A 27,754-nucleotide genomic window follows, 5' to 3' on the forward strand; every position below is an offset into this window, starting at 1 on the left:
AATGCAGTGGCTAATACAACTGAGCCTGAATCTGTACAGTATTTTACAGAATGCAATAGTCTACAGCAAGCAAAGCTGAAACTCCTGCCTACTTTCCCTTCCTGTAGCAATACAGATCTGTATTCAGCTTCCACTGTGTTTGTCTTGCACATAGGGCTTGCTTATTCTGCAGAAGTTCATATTTTCCTCTTTGTGTATAAGACCTGTTCTGTATCCATCCTTTTGGTGTAAAGTTGACGACAAGTTCACGTAAAATGTTTCTTGGTTCATATAGCAATTCACCCTTGAGGGGTGAAACAACTGCTTGTTAACTACCAGTCGGTTAAGATGTGAAACTCAGCAGAGGTAGCCCCATGGTAAAGTGTCATTTTAAATCTAAGGACATCTACAAACATCCCAATTCACTCTTGAGTGTTTTTCATTTTCTGGAGTGCACTCAAAACTGAAACAGCATAGGTGAAGCAACAGGAGAATCAAATCAGAATGCAAATGAAAAGCGGTTTCAACCAACAGAATAAATTCATACCTTAGTAGACTCCCATCAGCCCAGCCAGCATGACTCACGGTCAGGGATAATGGGAATTTTGGTCCGGCAACATCTGAAGAGCCACCAATTCCCCATCCCTCATATAGATATAGCAACTAAAAGGTTCAGGGTAAAAGATCCCAATGCCTTGCCATCATGAGGTCATAATATGGCATAATTTGATGGGTGGCCTCTGGCAAAAATAGAACTCTAGCTCTAGTCTCTCATATGCAGGCAGCCACTGGACCTGATGTTTCCTAATTCCAACATGACACAAGTGTATTAAAGTGCACTTGCATAGTACTGCTGAGAAACAAGAAAGAATGAAGGTGTAGACCAGCAGCTCTCAACCTGTGGGTCCCCCCCCAGATGTTGTTGGACTACAACTCCCATCATCCCTGAGCTCTGGCCTTGCTAGCTAGGGATGATGGGAGTTGTAGTCCAACAACATCTGGGGACCCACAGGTTGAGAAAGGCTGGTGTAGACAGTCCTTTCAATGTTGCTTTCCTTCACTCATACAATGGTCTTTCAGGACCAAAGGAAAGCTGGTGCAATGTTGCCATTTCCTATTGGCAAGGGCTTGGATAGGGCATTGATTTTGACTAGCTTCCTAAAGATCAAATGCTCCTTGAGCTGCTATGAAGCAAACCAACAGTTCTCTGGGTGCAGACAAAGCTAACCTGTTAGATGTAGCTGTAAAATAAAGCCTTGGTCGATTTCAGGAAGAATACTATAAAATGGACGGTTGTTAATGGATATTTGTTAATATTGCCTTATGATACAAATTAATATTTGCCGGGGTTTGGGAAGTGGGGGGAGCCTCCTCCTGAGAGCGATAACAGATGTTGTTAGTTTCAGCTAGATAAACTGTGATCAGTTGGTTCTGTATGAGCACTGAAGCAAATAATTTTTTTGCAAGAGAGAACTGTGCTAATTTGAGCTCACAAGAGACTGACAAGATTTAAAGTGAAAATGACAACGGAACACTGTTAAGACAGCAGGAACATAATTTGTTCCCTAATTTTCACCCCCCCCAAATAATAATAATTCCGATTCTGATTTTGAGAGCCAGTGTGATGTAGTGGTTAGAGAGCTTGGGAGACCAGAGTTCAAATCCCTACTCAGCCTTGAAGCTCGCTAGGTGACCTTGGGCCAGTCACTGCCCCTCAGCCTCTTAGGGTTGCTGTGAGGATAAAATGGTAGGAGAAGTCTTCCCATTTCCTTGAAGGAAAGATGGATATAAATGTAATAAATAAATGCAATAAATAATATTTTGCATATGACTCTCTGTGCCAGCTAAATAATCAAAGGCATGATGGGTTCAATGTTCAGACACATTTAGAAGGTATTTTTTTTGGGGGGGGGAGGGATAATTATTTGAATCCAAAGTATGAGTGGCCCAATTAAAGTCAGATTATTGAGGAATGGTCTTTAACAGGAGCAAATGTCAGACTTTGTGCACTGAAAGCATCTACCAGGTCAAACCATTGGCCTGTTTAGTCTGGGGTTGGCTACACTGGCTGGCAGTGACTCTCCGTGACTTTTCAGACAATGGTATTTTGTAGCCCTACTTGATGATTTCCAGGATCGAACCCTTCAGTATGGAAAACATGTGTTCTGCCACTGAGCTATGGCAGTTCTCCACAAAAAAAGCCACCCACTAGGTTTTTAACCTTTTTGCTGTAGCTCCTTGCACCTTCTGAAAAGCAGTTTGGGGATCTTTCAGGACAGTGTTCAGTGAAATTCAACAGTGCTGACAACGTAGCCAGTGGAAATACGGAAAACGATGAACCCTGTATATGAGAGCAGAGTCTTCTACTTTTTCACAGCGCATGTGGGTTTGAAGCCCCAGTGGGTTGCTGCCATTAAGTTAAGTGGAACTTAGCAGTCATAGGATAGAGAAGAAAGAAGAAGAAGTGCTGCTGAGCTCCCCCCCTCAAAATACATAGTTAAGAAAAACTTGATTTAGAACAGGTTTTAGACAGACACGGTTTTGTACCCTTCTTAAATGTATGCATAAAAACAAGAGTGTTCTTCTGTCTGTTGTATTCTACTGTCTACATTAACTGCTTTTTTCCTTCATTGCACAGCCTCAGTTTATCACTACAATACTATGACACCACACACATTCTTACTGGTTTAACGATGATAAAATAAGAATGGGCCTTACATTAATTGCTAACTTAGGTCCCCTTTCACAAAAATCATCCAAGTCACTTGGGTAATAGAGGGACATTGCCTATAAAGTTTCAAATTAAATTCTTGCTAATAGTCGCTATAATCATTTTAGCTTCTTATAATGTGACAAAATTATCATGAATTCGGCATGACTTTTGTTCAGTTATTAAGTTCTTACCATGTCAAGTGAAGTGATTTGAAGCAAAAAATGCTTTTATTGGATTTTCTTTAATCCTTTTTGCAATGTAATGTCATGCGGTGTAATTTTCCCTTCTCAGAATAATATTAATGGTTGTCATTGTAGAGATACTATACTAGTGGCAGATAATCCACCAGAAAGAAATTGCAATAGACAAATGCAAATTTCATTTAAAACTTGGAATAGGTTTTGTTTCCTGGTTTCCAGGTACTAGAAGGCACAACTCAAGACCCTCCTAGTGTCCCTATTTTCCAGGAACATCCCTGATTTAGAGAAGCTGTCCCAGTTTCAGATTTGATCCCAGTATATTCCATAGGATGTCCCTATTTTCATTGGATAAATGTTGGAGGGTATGGAGTTATCTGACCCCTGAGCCATCTCAAGGCAGTCCTGTACAGTACAGGGAAGGTTTTTTTTAATGTTTAATGTTCAATTATGTTTTATATATGTTGGAAGCTGCCCAGAGTGCTGGGGCAACCCAATAAGATGTGCGGGGTATAAATAGTAAAATTATCATTATGGAATGGGGCAACCCTATTTTCATCGGAGAAATGTTGGAAGGTATGCAACTCTGGCATTTTAAAGAATGACAGCCTCCACAATTCTGTGAAAATTAGTACAGGAGAGTGAGTGCACTAAAAGTAAGAGCGCAATTGTATTATGTAAGATCAGGAGCGCTGATAACTGAAGTTCAGAACCCAAAACACGAAAATAAATATTTATGAAACAATGCTGTTATAATAGACAACAGGATGGTATTTGAGATGTTCAAAGTAACAAGAATAGGTTCAACAGTGACATTTGTTTCAGACATACAAGCTCAGCGGTGATCCAAATGTGAACAGAGAGAAGGATTATACTTCTCTAGAGTACGTAATTAGGTCACAGCTCCTTGCATTAGCAAAATAGGTAGAGGGGCAAAGCAGGGTGCAGAAGGAGAGGTCATGGTAGAAGTGAATCCCTCAATAAACATAGGCTAGGCCTCTTAGGCATTCATGAAAGGAATCAAAGAACAGGAAGAAGGGCACATACGCCAAACTTTTTAAATCACTGGATACTGCAGATTCCATGCTAGGTTGGCAGGAGCAGGGACCTGTAAAAACTTGTAAAAAATGCATTTTTAAAAAATTGTAGCTGTACCTACACTTTAGGGATGCAGGTGGCTCTGTAGGTTAAACCACAGAGCCTAGGGCTTGCCGATCAGAAGGTTGGCAGTTCGAATCCCCGTGACGGGGTGAGCTCCCATTGCTCGGTCCCTGCTCTTACCAACCTAGCAGTTTAAAAGCACGTCAAAGTGCAAGTAGATAAATAGGTACCGCTCCGGTGGGAAGGTAAACGGAATTTCCGTGCGCTGCTCTGTTTCGCCAGAAGTGGCTTAGTCATGCTGGCCACTGACCCAGAAGCTGTACGCCGGCTCCCTTGGCCAATAAAGCGAGATGAGCGATGCAACCCCAGAGTCGGTCATGACTGGACCTAATGGTCAGGGGTCCCTTTACCTTTAAATAAAATGTTAACTAACACTAGGGCTGACCATTTCTTGATGAGATTTAGGCTTGAGCAGACATACCCAGAACTGTGCTGTTAAAGGGGCATTTTTTAAAATGAGTGTTTGGCTTTTCCAAGCAGGATGTGTTGCTCTTGAAGTCTGTAAATTGCATTTAACAAGACTATAACTACTGAGAGAGAGAAATGTTGTTTCCACTTTAAGCTTAAAAGGTAAAATAAATGTAGGTATAGAATGCATAAAAAAGGGTTAGGAAAAGCTTCAGAGCTGATTTAGATAATCATATCTCAGCTTAATCTCGGCACCGATAGGATTGAGGTTCTTGCCTGCACAAACAAACCTGTTACACTCCATTTTGAAGCATGAACAATTAAACCAGAAAACCTTTAGTTAACCATAGTTGCTGCTGCTGCTGCTGCTTGCCATTACTAGGAAACTATGGTTACCAGTTTCAAACCATATTTAATAGCATGGCTTGTGCTAAAGTTGATAATCATGGTTTCACAGTTTGGATAAAACAGGAAACTATGGCTAACTGAACATTTCCTGATATTTTACAGATTTTTAGTTTCAAGGTACAAGAGCTTCCTGGGCTTTCCCTCTCCGCAGCTCCTTCGACCCTTAGAAGTTTGTGTGAGATTGATGTCCAGAATGGACAACAATTAAATTAAATTAAAAGCACATTTCATGCGTCTGGATAATCTTTGTAGAAGAACTTTATAGACAAATGAAGGAAATAACATTGATGATGATGATGATAATAATAATAATAATAATAATAATAATAATAATAATTTATTATTTGTACCCCGCCCATCTGGCTGGGCTTCCCCAGCCACTCTGGGGGGCTTCCAAAAAAATATTAAAATCCTCTAATACATCAAACATTAAAAGCTTCCCTAAATAGGGCTGCCTTCAGATGTCTTCTAAAAGTCTGATAGTTGTTGTTCTCTTTGACATCTGGTGGGAGGGCGTTCCACAGGGAGGGCGCCACTACCGAGAAGGCCCTCTGCCTGGTTCCCTGTAACTTGGCTTCTCGCAGTGAAGGAACCGCCAGAAGGCCCTCGGCACTGGATCTCAGTGTCCGGGCAGAACGATGGGGGTGGAGACGCTCCTTTAGGTATACTGGGCCGAGGCCATTTAGGGCTTTAAAGGTCAGCACCAACACTTTGAATTGTGCTCGGAAACGTACTGGGAGCCAATGTAGGTCTTTTAAGACCGGTGTTATGTGGTCTCGGCGGCCGCTCCCTGTCACCAGTCTAGCTGCCGCATTCTGGATTAGTTGTAGTTTCCAGGTCACTTTCAAAGGTAGCCCCACATAGAGCGCATTGCAGTAATCCAAGCGGGAGATAACCAGAGCATGCACCACTCTGGCAAGACAGTCCGCAGGCAGATAGGGTCTCAGCCTGCGTACCAGATGGAGCTGGTAAACAGCTGCCCTGGACACAGATTTAACCTGTGCCTCCATGGACAGCTGCGAGTCCAAAATGACTCCCAGGCTGCGCACCTGGTCCTTCAGGGGCACAGTTACCCCATTCAGGACCAGGGAATCCTCCACACCTGCCCGCCTCCTGTCCCCCAAGAACAGTACTTCTGTCTTGTCAGGATTCAACCTCAATCTGTTAGCTGCCATCCAACCTCCAACCGCCTCCAGGCACTCACACAGGACCTTCACCGCCTTCACTGGTTCTGATTTGAAAGAGAGGTAGAGCTGGGTATCATCCGCATACTGATGAACACCCAGCCCAAACCCCCTGATGATCTCTCCCAGCGGCTGCATATAGATGTTGAAAAGCATGGGGGAGAGGACAGAACCCTGAGGCACCCCACAAGTGAGAGCCCAGGGGTCTGAACACTCATCCCCCCCCCACTTTCTGAACACGGCCCAGGAGAAAGGAGCGGAACCACTGTATGACAGTGCCCCCAGCTCCCAGCCCCTCAAGACGGTCCAGAAGGATGTTATGGTCGATGGTATCAAATGCCGCTGAGAGATCCAGCAGAACTAGGAAACAGCTCTCACCTTTGTCCCTAGCCCCCCGGAGATCATCAACCAGTGTGACCAAGGCAGTTTCAGTCCCATGATGAGGCCTGAATCCCAACTGGAAGGGATCCAAATGGTCCGCTTCTTCCAGGCGTGCCTGGAGTTGTTCAGCAACCACTCGCTCAGTCACTTTGCCCAAGAATGGAAGATTTGAGACTGGGCAATAGTTGGCCATCGTGGCCGCATCTAAAGATGGTTTTTTAAGAAGCGGTTTAATAACCGCCTCTTTCAGCGGGTCTGGGAAGGCTCCCTCACGGAGGGAAGCATTCACCACTCCACGAAGCCCAATGCCCAGCCCTTCCCAGCTAGCTTTTATGAGCCAGGATGGGCAAGGATCAAGGAGACAGGTGGTTGGTTTCACTCGTCCAAGCAGCCTGTCCACATCCTCGGAGGTAACAGATTGGAACTGATCCCACGCAATTTGACTAGACAGGACTCTGGCACTCTCTCGCCTCGGCCCTGCTCCCACGGTGGCGTCTACCTCTTCCCGAATCTGAGCGACTTTATCTGCAAAAAACTTTGCAAAATCATTGCAGGAGATCATGTGGCCCGTACTGGGCCCCGATGTAGCAGGTGGTTCCGCTAGATTGCGAACCACCTGAAAAAGTCTCCTGCTGCTTTTTTCTGCAGTTGCAATAGAGGCGGTGAAGAAAGTCTTCTTCGCCGTCGCTACCGCCACTTGGTAGGCTTGACATTGAGCTCTAACCCGTGTCCGGTCAGCTTCAGAATGGGTCATCCGCCACCGGCGCTCTAGCCATCTCAATGATTGTTTCATTGCCCTCAGATCCGTGGATAACCATTGAATTTCTTATTGTGTGGCATCTAAGCTAGGCAAATTCACAATACAAACCAGATAGTTTTTGTATTTCTGATTTGGGGTGCCCTTGAGTGGTGTCCAATTTTTTCTCGGTATACACTGACTACACCGTACTACAAGGGGTTGAAATTCAAAGCAAGCAACCAACCAGTTGTGAACTGAGACCACTATTTGCGACCTAGGTCGCTTCCAGCCTATCAGTATCTGGGGAGCAAAATTCATGTTACACAACTGTAGAGCAAAATATCTGTTCCCTACCCCCCAAAAAATCTGGATTGATGGAATATTGTACGCTACCCTAAAAAGGAGGGTGGAATAACCTACCCACAAAAAATAAAAATAAATGCTCAATAAACAGGTGGTTGTGCAAGCAGCCTTAGTTGCTAGTAACCACAGCTGTCCTCTGCCATTCTGCTTCTGCTGAGGCAAAGCCTTTGCTTTGTAAATTGCTGGATTTGCTTTATGTGTTACCTTCCTATTTCAGCTTACATGGTCTTTTCTTTGCATTGCAATTTGCTACATCATGCTGCCTGACCTGACTTGCACTTTGATTTCTTCAGCCGAACGAGAAACCCATTGGTCTCCTCACTTCTGAGGAATGTTTTGTTGTCCACCCAAACAGGTGCATCTCTTGATCTTTGCATTGGTATGAAGAGTTTAGCAGAAATTGAAGTGCAACAGATTGAAGGATTTAGTTATGTGTGCTGCAGTGTTCAAAAGGCTTTCAATTCAATCCTCTTTTCTTGGAGGGGATTTTGCCTTCCAGGCTGTGTAAAATTAGTTGCTGAGCCACCAATTAAGTTCTAAAGTGTGATGATGCTTTGCAGTTTGGGATGTAGCCAAGTACCAGATAGACAATGGTAAATCTACACCAGTATTAAGTGCAAATAATGCAGGTAAAATAACAAGAGAAGCACCTTAAGATCGAAGATGAATTAATATACTGGAGGGACTGATAGATGACACAGAAGTGTGTTCCCAGTTTAAAATTCAATTTTTTTCAACATATCCTTCTCCAACCTCAGTTAATCTACCATTTCTCAAGTGGCCACAACTAACTCTGTGCAAATTCAGACTTTCCTTTTCTGTGTTCTGCCTTTCTTGGTAGCTGCAGAGGCATATCAAAACTGGCTAATGAATTAGACAGGATGAGCTAATGTGGATCCATTGTCTTAAAAAAGAAAAGGAAAAGAAACATGGGGTGATTTAAGCAATTATTTGTATGATTAGTTCTGATTATGTTTTTTCATTACAAGTTTCTTAGGTGTTACAGCTTCCCTGCTCCTTCTTTTCTTTGTATGTGTGGCATCTGAATGGTGTTAATGGGAGTGTCTTCCTCACTTATTTACCTAATTTCCATGATGGAGGGGAGGGGAGGGGAGGGGAGGTCTCACATCTGAACAGAATAGCCAGCACAAATATATATATATATATATGGGCTACATCCAGGTGAAGAAATATGCCAACAGCTCAGGACCACAATACCTCAAGGACCGCCTCTTTCCATGTGAATCTACCCAAACCCTGAGATCACCTTCTGAGGCCCTTCTTCATGTGCCTCCTCCAAGAGAAGTCCAGAGGGTGGCAACACAAGAAAAGGCCTTTTCTGCAGTGGCTCCCCTTCTATGGAATGCTCTCCCCAGGGAGGTTCACCTGGCTTCTTCATTATACACCTTTAGGCGCCAGGCAAAAACGTTCCTCTTTAGCCAGGTCTTTGGTTGATTTGATTGACATCCTATGCCCTTTTAAAATGTGTTGGTGTGTGTGTATGTGTTATTGGGTTGTTGTTGTTTTTCTTTTGATTATGTGCTTTGTGGTTTTATACAGTGGTACCTCTGGTTACAAACTTAATTCGTTCCAGAGGTCCGTTCTTAACCTGAGGTACCGCTTTAGCTAATGGGGCCTCCTGCTGCCGATGCGCCACCACCACGCGATTTCTATTCTCATCCTGAGGTAAAGTTATTGACCTGAGGTACTACTTCCGGGTTAGCGGAGTCTGTAACCCGAAGTGTTTGTAACCTGAGGTGTTTGTAACCCGAGGTATTCTGATTTTATCCTGTGAACCACACTGAAACCTACGGGTATAGGGTGGTATATAAATTCAATTAAATAAATAAATGGCTACGTAACTTTCAAAAGTGCGCTGAGAACTGTACACTGGCAGCACAGCAACATTAACATCCTAAGTAACAACATACAGGAAACAGTGGTAAAGAAGCAATCTAAGGAGCAGAACTTACCACTTCTTCATGGGTGGCACCTTCTACGTTTATGCCATTAACCTAAAAATGTCACAAAATGGTTATTTGAAATATCGGATTAATATCAGAATGTTATACAAGCATCAAAATAGTAGTATACTTTTGAAGCAGTTGTGTAGAGTAAACTGACCTGTATTACTGCATCTCCTATAAATAACATTCCTGACTGGTCCGCTGTAGAGTTATTTGAAGAAAAGAAAAACCACACATTAATTGAGAGACTTACAATAAGGACATATTTCTTGCAGCAGTTTGTCTTAAGCAGGGTTATTGTACAAGTCACTTCTACAACTGCCTCTCTTGTAAAAATGCCAGCAGCATAGCAATCACCCAGCAAAGCTAAATAGATTGGTAGCAATTCTAAGGAAATTAAGAGGGCTGATTTCCAGTCACAAAAGATTATTTAATATGGAACACAAATGTCACTTCCCACTAATGATGGATTTCATTAAATTATGGAGGAAATATAATTCACATTTTTCATTAGCTTTGGTAGGACAGTAAAATAGGAATTCTGCCTCCCTTGTTCTTTCCTCCTGAAAAGATGTGCAGAGGCTGTTTTAATCAAGGAGGTTGCACAAAGAATTTAATAAAGCAATTTAGTGTGAACTTTGAATCCACTTCACTGAATAGAGTAACCCGATATATTATTTCAACCAGTAATTTGCGAAGTTTCTGCAACACGAAATTAATGTGAATGTCACCTTGCCAGCTGCATGCATAACTAAAGCAGCATACAATCTCTCCTATTCTAAGATACACGTTTTTTTAAAGCCTTGTCTCACATCATAGCACTGTTGTTTTTCACTCATATTTTTAATGGCTTCCTAGAACGTTGCTCTAATTAGAAAAAAGGAAATAGTTAAAAGCGGCATAAATCAAGGTCTATGGTCTAGTTCAGAGATGTGCTGCTGCCCTCAGTTTTCCTACAAGTCAACAGTGATGGTTCACTCTGGACTGACTCCCTCCTCCTTTCAAAAATCTGGATGTTCATGTAATTACCAACACCCTGTAAGTCTCCAAAGCTTCTTCCCTGGCACTTCCTGCTGTAATGGCTGTCATCACAGCAGCAGACATGGTAGGCGGGATCTCTCTCTCTCTTCTTTCTCCATGCCTCTGCCTGTCACTGGGATCAAATGCTGCCATGGCAACGTTCAAGTCACCAGAAACCCCAAGGAAATCTGATTTCCATACTAACATCAGGTGCCCTTGGGAAACTGCAGGCCCACAACTCCCGAGACCCAATGCGTTTCCCCCTAGGAAATTTGGTGCTCTGGGGAACTTAGCAGATCTGGGGCTCTGAGCTTGTGAGACCCTTTCAAGTGTCGAGCAGGAGTGGGAAGAAAATAAGTCCCCATTCAGACTTACCACCAACAGAGTGGAAGTTGTTTCCTGGTGGTATCTTACCATTCTGCTTTGTTAAATATGCGAATATAGAAATCATACGGGAGGAGGACCCTGCTTCATGATTCATTTCCAGTGAACCAGCATTTGCTCTCCTTCCCAGCAGGTGATAGGCAGATGAAAGGGGTGACACAGATAGCTCCAGAAGTGTATTTATGCAAATTAATGAGGAAGAGTCTATGAATGGCTGCTAAACATGATGACTATACTGTCTCCAGGAACAGAGGCACAATGCATCTGAATACCAGTTGCCAGGCATCCACAGTCAGAGAGGGCTATTGTCCCCATTTGCTGTTTGTGGACTTCCCAGAAAGGTATCTCTTTGGCCACTGTGTGAAACAAGATGCTGGACTAGGTAGTCCTGTGCTCTTTCTTATGTTTTGATGATGGCAATATCCCATCCCCACAACTGGAACAAAGCACTGAAGTCATTTGAGAATTACTACAACCAGCAGTGGTGTAGCGTGGGTTGCCAGCACCTGCAGCAAAGTGAGTATCCTCAGCACCGCTGATACACTGGATCAAAGGAGCAAGAGTTCAGCAACCTACCCGAGAGACAGCCACAGCACCCCATGAGCATCGAAGATGGCAGGGAGTGGGACAGGAGATTGGTCAGGAATGGGTATCTTTCTAAAACCCGTGCAGAGGGTGCCCTAGTAAAAGGCCATCAGCCAAATTTGCTGCTTAATCTACCCACGTGAACATTGGGAGATTTTCTGTTTGAGGGGGAGGGTGTACTATCTATATCTATCATCTATCTATCTATCTATCTATCTATCTATCATCATCATCTAATCTATCATCTATCTATCATCTATCTATCTGTCAGGGAACTGCCATCAGCTCAGGGGCGAGAGGGGAAAAGCCGGATGGATTACAGAGAGCCCCCAAAGATCATGGGAAGCAGCACTTCCTCAGCGGAGGAAGGTAGCCACGCCTCTAGTGGAGAGGAGATGCAGGGGGCGGACGAGGCAAGGCGGTGCCAGGACACCTTGCCTGAGCAAAGCGGGGAGGAGGGAGATCCCCCGTTACCCAAGCCTTCTTTGCGCAGTAAGCTTCCGCGCAGAGAGGGGAGGTGCAGACTAGGCGTTAAGAAACTACTCTGCTGGGGAAGGTTTAAGGACCGCCCACTCTCAGATTTTGCAAGTGAATGAGCAAGACACGGAATATAGGCACTCTGCATTCTAAAGGTTTTTATCACTAATAAGAAAGCTTTAGAACAGACTATTGAGGCATATTGCCTGATTGCTCTTGAGCAACCAACCGATACCTCTAACACTATCTATCTATCAACCATCTATCTACCTATCTATTTTTTACTATGCTATTTGTTTTCCTTTTGAAATTTTGGCACCCCTAAGGATTTTGCGCTTAGGGCAAACTGCCCCTCTGGCCCTGCCCACGCTATGCCACTGGCAACCAGGCTGATGCATCCAAAAACCATGAGCTAGGGAAACCACGCAAATCTCATGGCTGAGAGCATGTCCCACTTTCTCTCTTTTTAACAAACTTCTCTACTTTACAGAATATGCCACTGTTGAAGGCTCTGATGTTGCTTTATAATGGCAAGAGAATTATTCTCTTACAGGAATTTTCCTAAGCCCAGGATGTATTCCATGGTGTATGAGAAGAACTTGAAGAGGAAAAAAATCCCTTATTTAAGATGTACGTGACCGTGCATTGATGAGTTGTTCCTTTTCTTTTGAGGAAAACAAGTACATTCTGTACGGTTTGATTGGCAGGAGTTTGTGATTAGCTCCCACTACAAAAAAAAAAAAAAAAAAGATTGCTACATAATGGTGCTTTTATTCTGGTTTTCTATATCAAGAAAAGTGAGACATGGAATAAAGTGGCCTAGAAATATGGTTTTCTGAAAGTTTGAAAAATGGCTCAGATACATACTAGAGGGCTGAAATTATGGTTATTTCTGTTATTGGGTAAACTAAAGCACAACACAAAAAACTGTAACCCAAACAACATGAGTAAGGCTTTTTTTATCTTTTTAAAAATTGTCTTTCACAGCAAAATGAATACAACTGAGTGTCCTGCAGTAAAGTCCAAGCTGCCTTTTCATAAATTGTACCCTAGGAAAGCACAGTTACCACTCTTTTGTGCTAAAAGTGTGCTATTAGGAATACAGAGGCTTTTCAATCTGAATCAAAACGTCTTTCAAAAACTGTATGTCTATCATACTGAAAGAATACAGAGTGTTCCTAAAGTCTAATGTAGTCCACTTGGTAAGGTTATATTTTTCTCTCATTTTGTTTCACACTGCTATATTTTAAAGCATGACAATATGCTTAGTTCTTCAGTTCTACTGCATTCCAAGAAATTACTATATGTAGGCATGACAGATGGTAAAGAAAACAAAATCTGATCAACAGCGCAAAAAGAAAGCAGTATGAGAATTTCGGAAATGTTATGAGTAAACTCTAATGCACGCTTACCAGAATTTGCTCTTTTCTTTTGCTTTTGGAATACCGTTTGCATAGACACTGTACATTAAGCTGGTCTATCTAATGCAGTACTCTCAACTTGACAGGCAGTGGTCATGCTCTGGACTTTCCCTTCAGCATTGCTCTCCTGGCAAACCATGGCTTAGCTCCCAGCAGTTCAGTGGCCAAAGTCTCCTCTTCTGGAGTCTGGATGCTTGCGCTAAGTCATGGTTTGGCTTAGGGTTATGTGCAAAGTAGTTCAACAAGGAAACAACTCCCCTGTATTTATACAAAGTTCTTGCAATACTTAAGCAACCAATTCTCAATGACTGGAGCCAAGCTGTATTTCAGCCAGAAGATATAACCAAAGGTCAAGCACTTTTAGTTCCAATTTTCCAACAGGAAAAATCAGACGCTGCTAATAGCTGGATCCTATGCAGGTGTGCATAAACTCATTGATTTTAATAAATGCACTTACCTCTGCATAGGATCAGGCCTTAAGTCTTTTCCCTAAAGAAGAAGAAGAGGAGGAGGAGGAGGAGGAGTTTGGACTTGATATCCCGCCTTTCACTCCCCTTAAGGAGTCTCAAAGCGGCTAACATTCTCCTTTCCCTTCCTCCCCCACAACAAACACTCTGTGAGGTGAGTGAGGCTGAGAGACTTCAGAGATGTGTGACTAGCCCAAGGTCACCCAGCAGCTGCATGTATAGGAGCAGTGAAGCGAACCCGGTTCACCAGATACTGCTACACCATGCTGGCTCTCAGAACTTAAGTCTTTCCCCTTCAAAGCACTTCACTTTGGCTGGTAGAGTTGGGATTGCATTGTCCAAAATGGCCCACGGAATAGCTTGCACCAGAGAGATCAGCATGCATGCCAACAATGGTTCATCCCAATGCTGCCATCCTTGCAGCTTGTGACTGTTATAAACATACAAGTTGATTTACTTCTGTATGACTGAATGTGCAGAACCATGTAAGGCTTGTCTTAGTCTTAAAAGCCACCTTGCAATCACCAGAGCTAATAATAATAATAATAATAATAATAATAATAATAATAATAATAATAATTTTTATTTGCACCCCGCCCATCTGGCTGGCCTTCCCCAGCCAATCTGGGCACCTTCCAACGAAGATTAAAAATACATTAAAATATCACACATTAAAAACTTCCCTGAACAGGGCTGCCTTCAGATGTCTTCTGAATGTCAGGTAGTTGTTTATCTCTTTGACATCTGGTGGGAGGGCGTTCCACAGGGTGGGCGCCACTACTGAGAAGGCCCTCTGCCTGCTTCCCTGTAGCTTTGCTTCTTGCAATGAGGGAACCGCCAGAAGGCCCTCGGCGCTGGACCTCAGCACCCGGGCAGAATGATGGGGGTGGAGACGCTCCTTCAGGTATACTGGGCCAAGGCCGTTTAGGGCTTTAAAGGTCAACACCAACACTTTGAATTGTGCTCGGAAACGTACTGGGAGCTTAGAAGTCTGAACATTAAGATCCATAACTGGAACACAGATCCAACTCTCTAATGGTTACCTAGGGCTTGTTCACTGTACCTGCTGCAGCTCAGAAGCAACCACAGAAGAGTACTTCTGCAATACAGGTACATGGTCATCCCCCAAATCCACCACATGAGCAATACACAGCCATTGCCAAATACCTTACATGGCATCTCATCCAAATTTTGGCTTTTCAAGTTAGACTAAAAACTAAAGTTTGCCTGCCAGGAAGACAGAGCTGTTTCTGCTGCTGAAGCTATCATGGATTAATAGGATGATGCTTCTCCTGTGATTTCTTGCTACCTCTGGATAATGGAAAAACTCATGCTGCCAATCTGATCATTTTATCTTAAACGTATTTTATCTTGTAGCTGCATTCTGTTTTCCCCCCAGATGGCACATCAATCAAAACACAGCTCCATAGACTTTATTTACCGCATCATGGTTATTATATTGGTATGGTGCTCAAACATAAGCTTGCTTTAGTGGCGATAAAGAAACAATAGTATGAATTTGCAATGCCCGCAATATTAACTTAAAACAGCACTGAAGGGGAAAGTGGGGAAAGGATTACAGTTTTAAGTCTTCCAACTTAATAAACTTTGACAACACCAAAGTGTGAAATGAAGCTCATAAATGATTTAGAGGCTCCTGGAACAATACACTGTTTATTACACATAGATTTCCCTCTTCCTTTGGGAAAGCTCAGAGCGGTTTATATGCTGTTCTTCTATCCTGCCACTGGCCAGGCTAAGACCTGCTAAGTTATTCTGTAACAGCATAATGTACCCTAAGGCGCTAACATATAAATTACAAAGTTCTACTTTCTTCATAAGTAGATCTGTAGAAGAAGAAGCAGAAGAGTTTGGATTTGATATCCCGCTTTATCAGTACTCGAAGGAGTCTCAAAGTGGCTAACATTCTCCTTTCCCTTCCTCCCCCACAACAAACACTCTGCGAGGTGAGTGAGGCTGAGAGACTTCAGAGAAGTGTGACTAGCCCAAGGTCACCCAGCAGCTGCATGTGGAGGAGCAGAGACGCGAACCCGGTTCACCAGATTACGAGTCCACCGCTCTTAACCACTACACCACGCTGGCTCTCTGTATTTAACAAACAGTAGCCTTGCACACATATTCTTTCATTGCTTACAAAACGCATGATGCAATAGATAAACACCAAGAACTAAAATGGAGACTGTCTATTAATACCATTTTTGTAAAGCCATACTCCATGCTAAGAACACTCGTGTGTTATACTGCTTCTCTTTTAAAGTGGCACAGAGATTTATCTCAAGAGGAGCTGCTGGCAGCAACAGTCAGCTGACATGACGCCATAAATTCTACACAAAATGTAAAGCTTTTTAGAATTCTCTTAAGTCAAACTATGGTTTTATGCTACATTTGCTTTACAAGAAAAAAAAGTCAACTCTGTTGTCGTTTTTTACCATAACTGTGATGGGATGGTGAGCTGCTTGTGCGTAAAATCCTAGTCCCTCAGAGTTTGGCTAAGTCCACAAACCTCTGTCTCTGATGGAGCTCCTTAAGCATGGCTCCATCAGTCGCTCGTTGAATCGGACAGTGGGCGTTTACGGAACTTCTTCCAGCATAAAAGCTCCTTAACGGAAACGCGTCTTCTGGACTCTCGGCGTGACAGTTTCCGGCGAGGAGTGGGTGTCCCTACAGGAGGTCTTGAAACCTCCCCACTATTTTCGCTTGAAGTGTCTCTGAGCCCTCCCTCCGCCTCACTTTCCCTTGGAACTCCACTTCTCCCCCTGCTGGTCCCCTCCTCAGCTGAATGGTCTCTCTCACCCTCCGTGAGCCCTTTCACCTCCTGCGTCTCAGATGGCAGTTCCCTGACATCCACCTCCCCTCCAGGGCCCCCTTCACCCCCTTCCCTCCCCTCCTCTGCGGGAGGCGAGGGAGCAAAACCCCTGAATGAACCTCCCTCATCTTCCGAAGTTTCGAACACTTCCCTCCACCTCTTGCTGTTACCGGTTTCCAAGTACTGCTCCTCATCGGAGTCTGTTCCTCCTTCCAACTCCGATTCCCTGAATCCTTCCAGTTCCTCCTCATCGTCGGTGGTGCCAAAGTACTCCCTCCGGAACCTCGCTATTGGCTGAGGTTTCCTGGGGAACCTTTGGTGGAACGTTTCGACCAAGATCTCGTCACGGACCTCCTCTGCCGTCACCCAGGTGTTTTCCGACTCCGGTTCCCCTTCCCACGCGACCAAATACTCCACCTGATTACCCTTCCACCTGGAGTCGATGATTTCCGCCACATGGTTGCTGCTTTCCCTTTCTTCTATGGCTGGCCCCCGTGTGGATACCCCTTCACCTTCCCCCCTATATGGTGACAGTAATGACCTGTGGAATACTGGGTGCAGTTTCATGTGGTTCGGTAACCGGAGTCTGAAAGCCACTGGGTTGACCTGTTGGATGACCTCAAATGGTCCCAATCTTTTGGGTCTCAATTTCTTGCAACCCCCCTTGAACGGCAACCCTTGGGTTGATAGCCAGACCTGACTCCCCACCCTAATGGTTTCACCTTCCCTTCTGCTCTTGTCTGCCTGCCTCTTATATTCTTCTTTGGCCCTTTCTAAGTTGAGTTGGAGTTGACGATGGATCGCTTCCATTTCTTCTACAAAATGTTCAGCGGCCGGGACACTCCATCTCTCCCCTCCTCCCCCTGGAAATGCCCTGGGGTGGCACCCATAATTAGCCAAAAAGGGGCTCATCCCGGTGGACACATTCTCTGCATTATTGTAAGCAAATTCCGCTAGCGCCAACTTTTCGACCCAATCGTTCTCTCTGTCATTGACATAACACCTCAGGTATTGTTGGAGGATACCGTTTGCCCTCTCCGCCTGCCCATTGGTCTCAGGGTGCCTGGCAGTCGAAAAGTTGACCTCTACGTGCAACAAGCTCATAAGTTTCCTCCAGAATCTGGACGTGAACTGTTTCCCTCTGTCGGAGACCACCCTCAAGGGGGCGCCATGCAGCCTAAAAATATGTTCTACAAACAATTTCGCTGTCTCTTCCGCCGTGACTGCATGTGAGCAAGCTACAAAGTGACCCATCTTAGTTAACAGGTCTACTACGACTAGTATGGCGGTTTTCCCCTGGGATTTAGGCAGATCCGTCATAAAATCTATCGATACCGCCTCCCACGGTCGTTCTGGTGTGGGTAACGGTTCTAATAACCCCGCTGGTGCCCGCCTTTCTCCTTTGGCTCTCTGGCATTGGTCACACCTTCTCACATACTCCCGTACATCCTCCCTCACCTTGGGCCACCAAAACTCCCTGGTCACCAACCACATGGTCTTGTGTTGCCCAAAATGCCCCGCTGTGGGATTGTCGTGCAGCTGTTTGAGTACTCTCCCCCTCAATTCCCCTTCGGGTATATATAGAGCCCCTTTGTAATACAATGCCCCGTTTCTTTCTTCAAAACCTCCGGGGTCTTCTCCCTCTCTCCTTAAACCTCTGAGCTTATCCTGGGCGTATTCATCATTTACCGTTCCCTCTACCAGTTCCCTTTGCCCCACCCAGGCCGCCCCACACACCCAGTGGTCCTCTGGGATAATATGTCTCTCTTCAGGCGCTCCCTCCCCCTTCAAATATTCAGGTTTGCGAGAGAGAGCGTCCGCTCTGATGTTTTCTGGACCTGGCACATAGCAGATTTCAAAATGGAATTTGGAGAACTCCTGGGCCCATCTCACTTGTCGTTGGTTGAGCACTCGTGCCGTTCTCCAATACTCCAAATTCTTGTGGTCCGTACACACTTGCACCTTATGCTGTGCGCCAATTAGTAAGTGTCTCCATCTCCGGAACGCTTCGTGAATGGCGAGTAGTTCTCGGTCATATACGGTGTAGTTCCTCTCGGATTTGTTCAGCTTACGCGAAAAGAAGGCACAAGGTCTCCATTCCGACTTATTGCTCCCTGGCTGAAGCAGCACCGCCCCCACCGCCCGGTCTGAGGCATCAGTTTCCACTCTCATGGGTTTTTGTAAATCCACATGCAGGAGCTGTTCTTCCGAAGCGAATGCCCTTTTCAATTCCTCAAATGCTTGCTCCGCCTCCGCCGTCCAAACGAATTTCTTCTTGCTGCTTAGACAGTCCGTGATGGGAGCCGTTAAGTGGGCAAAGTTCTTGATGAATTTACGGTAAAAGTTCCCAAACCCTAAGAACCTTTGCACATCCTTTTTCGTTTTCGGTGTCTTCCATTCCAGCACCGCCTGGACCTTGCCTGGATCCATGGCTAATCCCTTGTCTGATAAGCGGTACCCCAGGAATTCCACCTCCTTGGTGTGAAACTGACACTTCTCCAATTTCACCCACAGCTGGTTTGCTTGGAGCTGGCTCAGCACTTCCCTGACATCCTTTACATGCTGCTCCTCATTCTCTGAATATATCAGCACGTCATCGAGGAAGGGCACGCAATTCTTGTAGAGCAAAGGTCCCAGGACATGGTTCATGAGCGATTGAAAACAGGCGGAGCCTGATTGTAATCCGAATGGCATAACGAGATATTCAAAAGCCCCCAAAGGGGTGAACATGGTGGTTTTCCATTCATCCCCTTTCTTTATTCGTATCAGGTTGTATGCCCCTCTCAGGTCCAATTTCGTGAATATCTTTCCCTTCCTCACCCTGGTCAAAATGTCATCAATCCTGGGCATGGGGAAAGTCACTGGTTCTGACACGGCATTTAGCCGCCTGTAATCCACTACAAGCCGGGGTTTATCCGTGTTTTTTTTTGTCCACAAAAAACACTGGGCTCCCCCCCACCGCTCTGGACTCTCTGATGAAGCCCCTCTTCAGGTTTTTATCGATAAACTCCCTTAACTCCTGCATTTCCCTGTCTGACATGGCGTACAGCTTGCCCACGGGGAGCTGGGCCCCAGGGACCAGGTTAATTTGGCAGTCAAAGTCTCTGTGCGGTGGTAGTTTATCTGCTTCCCTTTCGCTGAAGACCTTGCTCAGATCAGCGTATTGTTTGGGCACCTTCCCTTTGCCTGCCACTTCCGTCCCTGCTAGAAAGGCTTTTGCCCCTTCTGGCACCTTTCCCTCTCTGCAATGTTCCAGGCAATGTGCTGACCCAAAGGAGACCACTCTCTGATGCCAGCCCACTAGCGGGTCATGCAACGCTAGCCAGCTCATTCCCAAAATGACGGGAGCCCCTCCCAGGGTGGCCACATTGAACGCTATCCTTTCGGTGTGCCTGGCCACCCTCATAACCATTGGGACGGTCTGTAGACTAACTTCTCCTCCCAACAGCTCCCTCCCATCGATCGTGGTCACCTGCAGGTGGTTGCTTAAAGGGAGTGTCTGTATCTGGTGTTCAGCTGCAAACTCCTTACTCATAAAATTACAGGAGCTGCCTGAGTCCAACAGCGCCTTTGTCTTTAGTGGGTATCCGTTTGCCAGCTCTAGCAACACCTCTATTACTAGGGCTGGTCTTGGAGGTTCCGGAGTGGGCACTTTTACTGCTCCTTGGCCTGGCTGCAGTGCCCCGACAGTGGCAGCCAGGCGTTGGCTTTTACTGACTCCTGGACTCCCTCCTCCTTTCCCCCAACAGCTCCCGCCATCCCTTGCCATTCCTTTCTTTGCGGGCAGACTCTGGCAAAGTGACCTGGCTGCTGGCAGAGATAACATTTCTTGGCGCTCTTTCCCTCCTTCTTCCTCCCTTCACTGGGATTTGAAACTGCGCGCGCGCGCGCTGTTCCAACTTCCATCGGCTCTCCTGGCGGGAAACTTGGCTCTGGAATCTCTGGAATGCGGAAATCCCTCCAACGCTCTCCTTTCCCCTCCCGCTTCTCCAAGGCTCTTGCCTCCTGGCGCGCTCCAATGGTCAGCGCTGATTTGGTCAGCTGGTCCATAGACTCCGCCCTGGGCGCCCGGGAAAGTTCGTCTTTCACCGCCGAAGAAAGCCCTTCTTCAAAGAGCATTTGAATGGGTTCCGCCGATAGGTCCCATCCCAATTTATGTATCAACATGGTAAACTCAGTCCAGTACTCACGAACCGATTGGCTCCCCTGTTTGCAACCCATCAATTGTCTGCGCACCAGTCCCTGTTCAATCTCGCTGGAAAACATCAAATCCATGGCACGAAAAAACTTCCTTGTGTCCTTCAGCATTTCACCATTCCCTGCCATCAGGGGTCTAACCCAGTCTCTCGCCCCTCCTTCGAGATGGCCAATCACAAACGCCACTCGCGATGCCTCGTCGGGAAAGTCGTTAAACTGCAGCTCGAGAGCATACTGCATCTCTGTCCTAAAGGCTTGATAGTTCCTGGGGTCCCCCCCAAACTTCTGCACCAATCCTGGCATCTTTCTTGCTAGTGGGGCGCCTTTTGTCTTATCTGCATCCTGTGCCCTCCTTTCCTCTAGCCTCGCCGTTTGCAGCGCTAGCTGGAGCTCCAACACCCTGTACCTTTCTTCCAGGCTTGGACCCTCTCCAGCTCCTCCTGCTCCCCCGGCTCCGGCTGGGTTGCTCATGATGCCTCTTTGCACAAGCTGCTTTCAGGGACTGTCCGATTGCTGTGATGGGATGGTGAGCTGCTTGTGCGTAAAATCCTAGTCCCTCAGAGTTTGGCTAAGTCCACAAACCTCTGTCTCTGATGGAGCTCCTTAAGCATGGCTCCATCAGTCGCTCGTTGAATCGGACAGTGGGCGTTTACGGAACTTCTTCCAGCATAAAAGCTCCTTAACGGAAACGCGTCTTCTGGACTCTCGGCGTGACAGTTTCCGGCGAGGAGTGGGTGTCCCTACAGGAGGTCTTGAAACCTCCCCACTATTTTCGCTTGAAGTGTCTCTGAGCCCTCCCTCCGCCTCACTTTCCCTTGGAACTCCACTTCTCCCCCTGCTGGTCCCCTCCTCAGCTGAATGTTCTCTCTCACCCTCTGTGAGCCCTTTCACCTCCTGCGTCTCAGATGGCAGTTCCCTGACAATAACAATTCAAGGAAGTGGACCTTTTATTTTTTATTTTTTAAAGGTTTCTTACTTCCATTACTTCAACGAAGTACTAAATCCACTACTTTGGGCAAAGAAAGAAAACCTCATCTCAAGCAACTAAAATGCATTCTAATATCTGAGAACAGGGAGGTTAGTACCAACATGGACATGATTAATACCATAGGTAAAAGGCTTACTGAACTGAATAATGTGGCACTGAATCCATGGAAGTAATGAATATTTAAAGTTTTAAAGGAAATAAAAGAGAGGCAGACTGGCGTCTTCAACCTTTCTATTCCAAGGATGGCACTGGAGGCCGACCAGAGATCTTATTATTTCTTGTTTCAAGACAGTGGGAAGGAGATACGCAAAAACAAAAGGGCAGAATAATAATAATAATAATAATAATAATAATAATAATAATAATAATAATAATAATATCTTTATTGTCATTGCCCCCTCTCGGGGACAACGAAATTACTTGACTGCTCCATAAAAACACTAATTAAACAATACAGTATAGTACAGCAAGGAAGATTAGATGACTTTCAAAGTCCAGGCTTCCCATTCAGGGCCGAGATCGCTCTGGAGAAGAAGCTGTTCTTAAGACGGCTCGTTCTTGTCTTCATCGTCCTGTATCTCCGTCCCGACGGCAGGAGCTCGAAGAGACAGTGACCAGGATGCGATGGATCTTTAACTATGTCCAGTGCCTTCCTATGGCACCTTGTGGCATAAATCTGCTCTAAGGTGGAGAGTGGGCAGCCAACAATGCTCTCTGCTGCCTTAACAACTCTGCACAACCCCATCCTGTCCTGGGTAGTACAGCTTCCGTACCACACACATAAGCCATAAGTGAGCACGCTCTCAATGGCACAGTGATAGAAGGCAAGCAGCAGTTTCTGCAGAAGATGGTTTTTCCTTAGAATTCTCAAAAAGTACAGTCTCTGAACTGAATGTGATCAGGTAATGGAAGGGATGTTTCCTACTGAGCTACACAGCTTAAGACGAAATGAAGAAAAACATGATTTATTATTAACAGGTACTATCAACTCATTAATTTTCCTGCAGTTATTTTTGTGGCTCCACATTTTGCCCTTGATATCTTAGATGCAAAATCGTTTCTAATCACAGGCATCTGTCGTGCAGCGCACAAAGGAAAACAACAACAACACTTTTTCCTTGTACGATAAAATGTAATATTAACATCTAATTTGTAAAGTAGAGCTGCCACAAGTTTATTGGGGGGGAGGAAATTTTGTGTGCCCCAGTGCGTTTTATCAGGGCTTTCCGATTTGTGGTTGTGACATGCCAAAAATGGCTTGGGCCACAATGTTGGGATCTACAATCTTGAAGACTTGGCAGAGTGTTTCCAGCTGAGAAGCCCACCTGTTGAGAATTTCCCATGTGAACCATTAAAAAGGCTATCTTCTTTCATTAAGTAGGATTTCATCAGACAGTGGTGGCCAAACTTGACCCTCCAGCTGTTTTTGGACTACAACTCCCATCATCCCTAGCTAGCAAGACCAGTGGTCAGGGATTATGGAAACTGTAGTCCTAAAACAGCTGGAGGGCCAAATTTGGCCACCACTGTCATAAGAGAAATGCACTGGGCCAAATCGACATTAGCAGTTGCCAGGTTTATAAACTCCACCCTCAAATATCAGATGATGCCTGCTTGTCTTTTATGTTATGGATACATATGTAAGTTGACCCCAAATATCCTTGTTGGAAACAGTATGAATAACCCATTAACTGCTCCTTGAAATTGTACCCTTTAACATTACAAATAACCCATTATTCCAGCTGGGGCCTGTATTCCGTTTCTCTTCCAATTATTGATCAGGTAACTACCCCATTGAATCTCACCCTCTCCTTGACAATAACCCCACAGGATAGCAATATGCCATGATGTCCAGACACAGGCAAGCAGGGTACGCTCATTCTTGTAGTGCTACACCATGCATAAATGAATTTTAAAATGTTTTTAAAGACCAGGACCACATTGAATAAATAAGAATTCAGCACTAGTGTTTCATGAGTGTGACATTTCCCCCCAGATTAAACTGAATATATCAGTTTTAATATCTATCGATCTATCATCTATCTATCTATCTATCTGTTTTGGCATTCAGTAGAAATAGCTCTCCTAAAAGCCAACATGTTCAATTGATTCCCAGGGTGTGTGTGTGGGGGGGGGGGTGCCCATTGCAACAAATAGCCTCTGGCATAGTTGAGTAAACTATCTTCACCACTCAGTTTCAACAGAATTCATTTTGTATTGTTTTTGCAGCTTGTCTGACTCCACATGCTGTATCTGATAAGGGCACAGTGGAACTGCAAAGGTTTAGAACGTTGCAAGCCTGCAACTTCTACGGAAATTGGATAGTGGGCAAAAGAGCATCATCACAATGGTGTCAACATTCTGTGACTATGCGGGCTGGGGAAAAATTTCTGCCGCCCGTCCAATAGTTGTGTGTATGTGTGTACACATACGTAACTAGGAAAATGAAACAACCAGGCTTTAGCCACATTAAAAGTTGCCTTCAACATGTTGCTATGACTTTCCCCCTCCATTTTCAGGCTTGGTTTGGGTAGGCTATCCAGACACCTCCAGTTGCTTTTTTAAAACAACTTTTCTCTAGAACACGCAGTTTCATTTTACTGCTCCATTATTACATTTTGCTGTCAGCTTACAGTATAAGCATTCTTCTTCCTTCTTTTCCACCTAGCTCATTTACCGAGTGGGTGAAACACATTCATTTTTTCCTCCCTCACATGCTATTTTTATGCCATGTACAAGACAGTATGCCTGTGGAGGTTGTATTAAAAGTATGCTTTTGTTCACTTAGGTTTCACATTCATTTTATTTTAATATTTGCGTAAAGGGGGCATGTTGCAAGCAAATCAGCATTTAAATTTCATGTTGAAGCTTTATTTGTGTTTGGGTTAATTTATATTTATGTTATCTTGCACTACTTTTATTCTGCTAAACTTTTGTTTTGTGATGATTTAATGTCCAAAGGAATCTAAACCAGAACTCTGTATTAAAAGAAAAATGAAATATTTAGTGAATCTACATACGTTTCAACATTTTGGGACCGAAAACTGGGATTGCGCATCATCCTGGCTGTGCTCTCGTGTGAGTCACATCAATTGCACAAGAGCACAGAACTCATTGATCTCACACGTTTGGGGGCTCTGTGATTTTGCACATTTTTGGGTCCCGTGTAGAGATCATGGCACCCAAAAATGGGAAGTCCTGATATCATGAAGGCAGTTCAGGGGTATGGAACTGGAGAAACTGCGATGATTGCTTTCCCCCACCCCACTCCCCTATCCTGTGCATTTTTGAAATGTGGATTGCTGAACTGGGCAACTTCTTCAAACCTAGACAAAATGAAGTGGGAACAGAGTAAAACCTACAGAGTACTTCTTTGGAGAAGCTGAAGAGCACAATGGGAAACCTGTGAGCCTCCGTATGTTGTTGGACTACTATTCCCATCATCCCAGCCACTAGCCAGGCATCTGGGCCTGGTGGGAGCTGGAGGAGTGATGGATTTCCTATCCCTGCTGTAGAAGATAGGAGTTCTGCTAATCAAGGGGCTGCTCTCCTGAACCCTTCAACAGTCTTGTATAGGGCCCAACAATTGCTCTGTGAACAGTACTATGAAGCTTCCAAGCTGCCCAAAGGACTCATCTCTCCAAGCTGCTTAAGTTCTATGTGGTTTTAAAAGTGTGGTGCCAGATTTTCCCTCCGTGCTGGATTTTGCTACCTCTGGTTTCTGAGAATGCACAATAAGAACTGCTGATTGAAGCAACTGTGCTAAGTATACCCTTAGTCACAGACAGAATTTGCAAATAGAAACAAGATGTTTTAAAAGGGAGCAGAACACAGAAATAGAGCCAGTTTAAGTGCTGGCCAGCTTTGATAAGCATCTCTCAACCTCCTTATGGAAAATGGGGTAGAACAAAATAAAATAATATTGGACACACCAAAAAAGGGAGTGTAATGGTTATAGGGGTTGCTCGTGCATAAGTTGCCGCCACTCCTGGCTAGGTTGCCTGGTTAAACCTTTTCCTGGCTGGACAGCCCTTCACTTCGTGGCTGTTTCAGTCGCTAGCAGAATCCGTCAGTGGGCGTTTCTTGAACTTCTTCCAGCAAAGAAGTTCTTTGACGCCAAGTCTACGCCTACTTTCCCTGCGCGGAAGTCTTCTGCGCAGGGTGGGTGTGGGTAGCGGAGGACCTGTGCTCTCCCCACTGGTCTCCGGCGAAGAGTCCTGGAGCCCCCTCTCTGATTCCCCCATCCGCCCCCCTTTATCCCTGGTGTTATGCTGATTTCCTTCCCCAGCCGATGAGTCCCCTCTCTCCCTGCTGGGCCCTTCTCCGGCATTGCTTGGGAGCCTTGCCTCCACTTCTGGCTCCGGTGTCAGTTCCCTGACAGGGAGGTAGCAAGAGTAGGAAACTAGTTCCAGAAGTTGCAAAACATGGTGGTGTGGGGAGAAATTTCCAGATGAGAGCACATGTTCAAATTAGTATTTATTTGTCTATTAACCAATCTATATACTGCTTTATGAGGTGGAACTGGCCTTTCAAGGCAATGTACAAAATTTCATGCAACACAATTGTAACCATAATTCAACTAAAACCACATCGCAGCACCATAAAACTTAAGAAGATCACAAGAACCTGCTAGATCAGAGCAATTCCCATCTAGTCCAGCATCCTGCTTCTAGTGGCCAAGCGGATGTGCATGGGAAGCCCACAAGAAGGATATACCTGTAGTCAATTGGGCTCGATGCCTCTCTTTGATGTACAGAGCAACATCACCTCCAGCAAATCCTTCCCTGTCCATCTTGTAGCATCGGGATGTTGGGATACTGCCAGGGAGACAGAGGCCATCATGCAGGCCTACACATCGTCCCCGGACGTCCTCCGGTCTCCCGTTGGAACAGCATCAGTCAATTAGCGACACGAGCCTCAGACACATTCCAAGACTCGTGCACATCCTTTTCAGCATTCTCCACAATGGAAGATTCACCCAGGAGAGCATATATACAGCTTTATTCAACGTTGGTCAGAACAAAGGAAAAACATGACTGCTTGCATCCATGTCGAGGAAAACAGCCAGAACAAAAGCTATATACAAAACGGAAACTCCCAGTGAGCAGGAAGTACACAGGCATGTGACACACAACAGCCTGTTCCCTTTTTAAGGAGGAACGGAAATATCCTAACACGGGATGTCTCACTGTTTTTCTCCATTCCGCTAGGTTTCCATTGCACCCAAGCATATCTATGTTCTCCTTTAATACACTAAGCCAAGAGTTTGTCTAAGGTGTCTGAGGCAAAATGGGAAGCTGCCGCCGTATGCATGTGCTGTGCATTGCCCACCCCTGCCAAAGCCTCACTTGCCAAGGTTGCAAGGATGTGGGTTCTGATGAGATATTGTGAGAGTCCCACATTTTTGTGGGGTTCTCGTGAGATCTCACCAGAACCCAGAAGACGTTGCAGCGGGGGTTGGGGCATGCCTGCAGGAAGGTGCCCCTTGGATTCTGCCACCAAAGGCTGCCTCGGCCTGCCTCAGGAACAGGCTTGCTAGTAACTTCGTATGATCTGGAACCCTGTTCAGTTCTTATTGCATGTATTCCCCTGCAAGTAGCTCATGAGAAAGGTTTGTCTTGCAGAGAACTAGAAGTCACCAGAGCAGAGAACTAGCAAACTGATGTAGCACCAGAGATCAGGCAGATCTAGTACAACAATGCAACACCTGGGCGTGGAGGTCCAGGTATAGCCCTTCTTTAACCTGAAAACATGAGTGCCCCAGACACAAATGAGCATGAACACAGCTTTATGGTCACGTGCAAAATATGGTCCTTTATCACAATATACATGAGGCATATACTCTAGTCCCATATTCATTCATTAATTCTGTTTTCAAATTCTCCAAG

At 45.1% G+C, this 27,754-nt stretch overlaps 1 protein-coding gene across 3 annotated transcripts in view; it reads right to left on the bottom strand.

Moving 5' to 3' along the window:
• SNTG2 (syntrophin gamma 2) overlaps positions 1-27,754 on the bottom strand; it is a 218,262-nt gene that overhangs the window by 91,259 nt on the left and 99,249 nt on the right. For all 3 annotated transcript variants that reach the window (XM_053380786.1, XM_053380785.1, XM_053380787.1), the window contains 2 exons: positions 9,658-9,701; positions 9,507-9,548 (listed from right to left, as the gene is read on the bottom strand). In XM_053380786.1, coding sequence (XP_053236761.1) covers positions 9,507-9,548; positions 9,658-9,701 — 86 coding nt within the window. The remainder of the gene's footprint in view (positions 1-9,506; positions 9,549-9,657; positions 9,702-27,754) is intronic.

The sequence above is a fragment of the Podarcis raffonei genome, chromosome 3 (genome assembly GCF_027172205.1).
Source record: "Podarcis raffonei isolate rPodRaf1 chromosome 3, rPodRaf1.pri, whole genome shotgun sequence".
NCBI classification, from domain to species: Eukaryota; Metazoa; Chordata; class Lepidosauria; order Squamata; family Lacertidae; genus Podarcis; species Podarcis raffonei.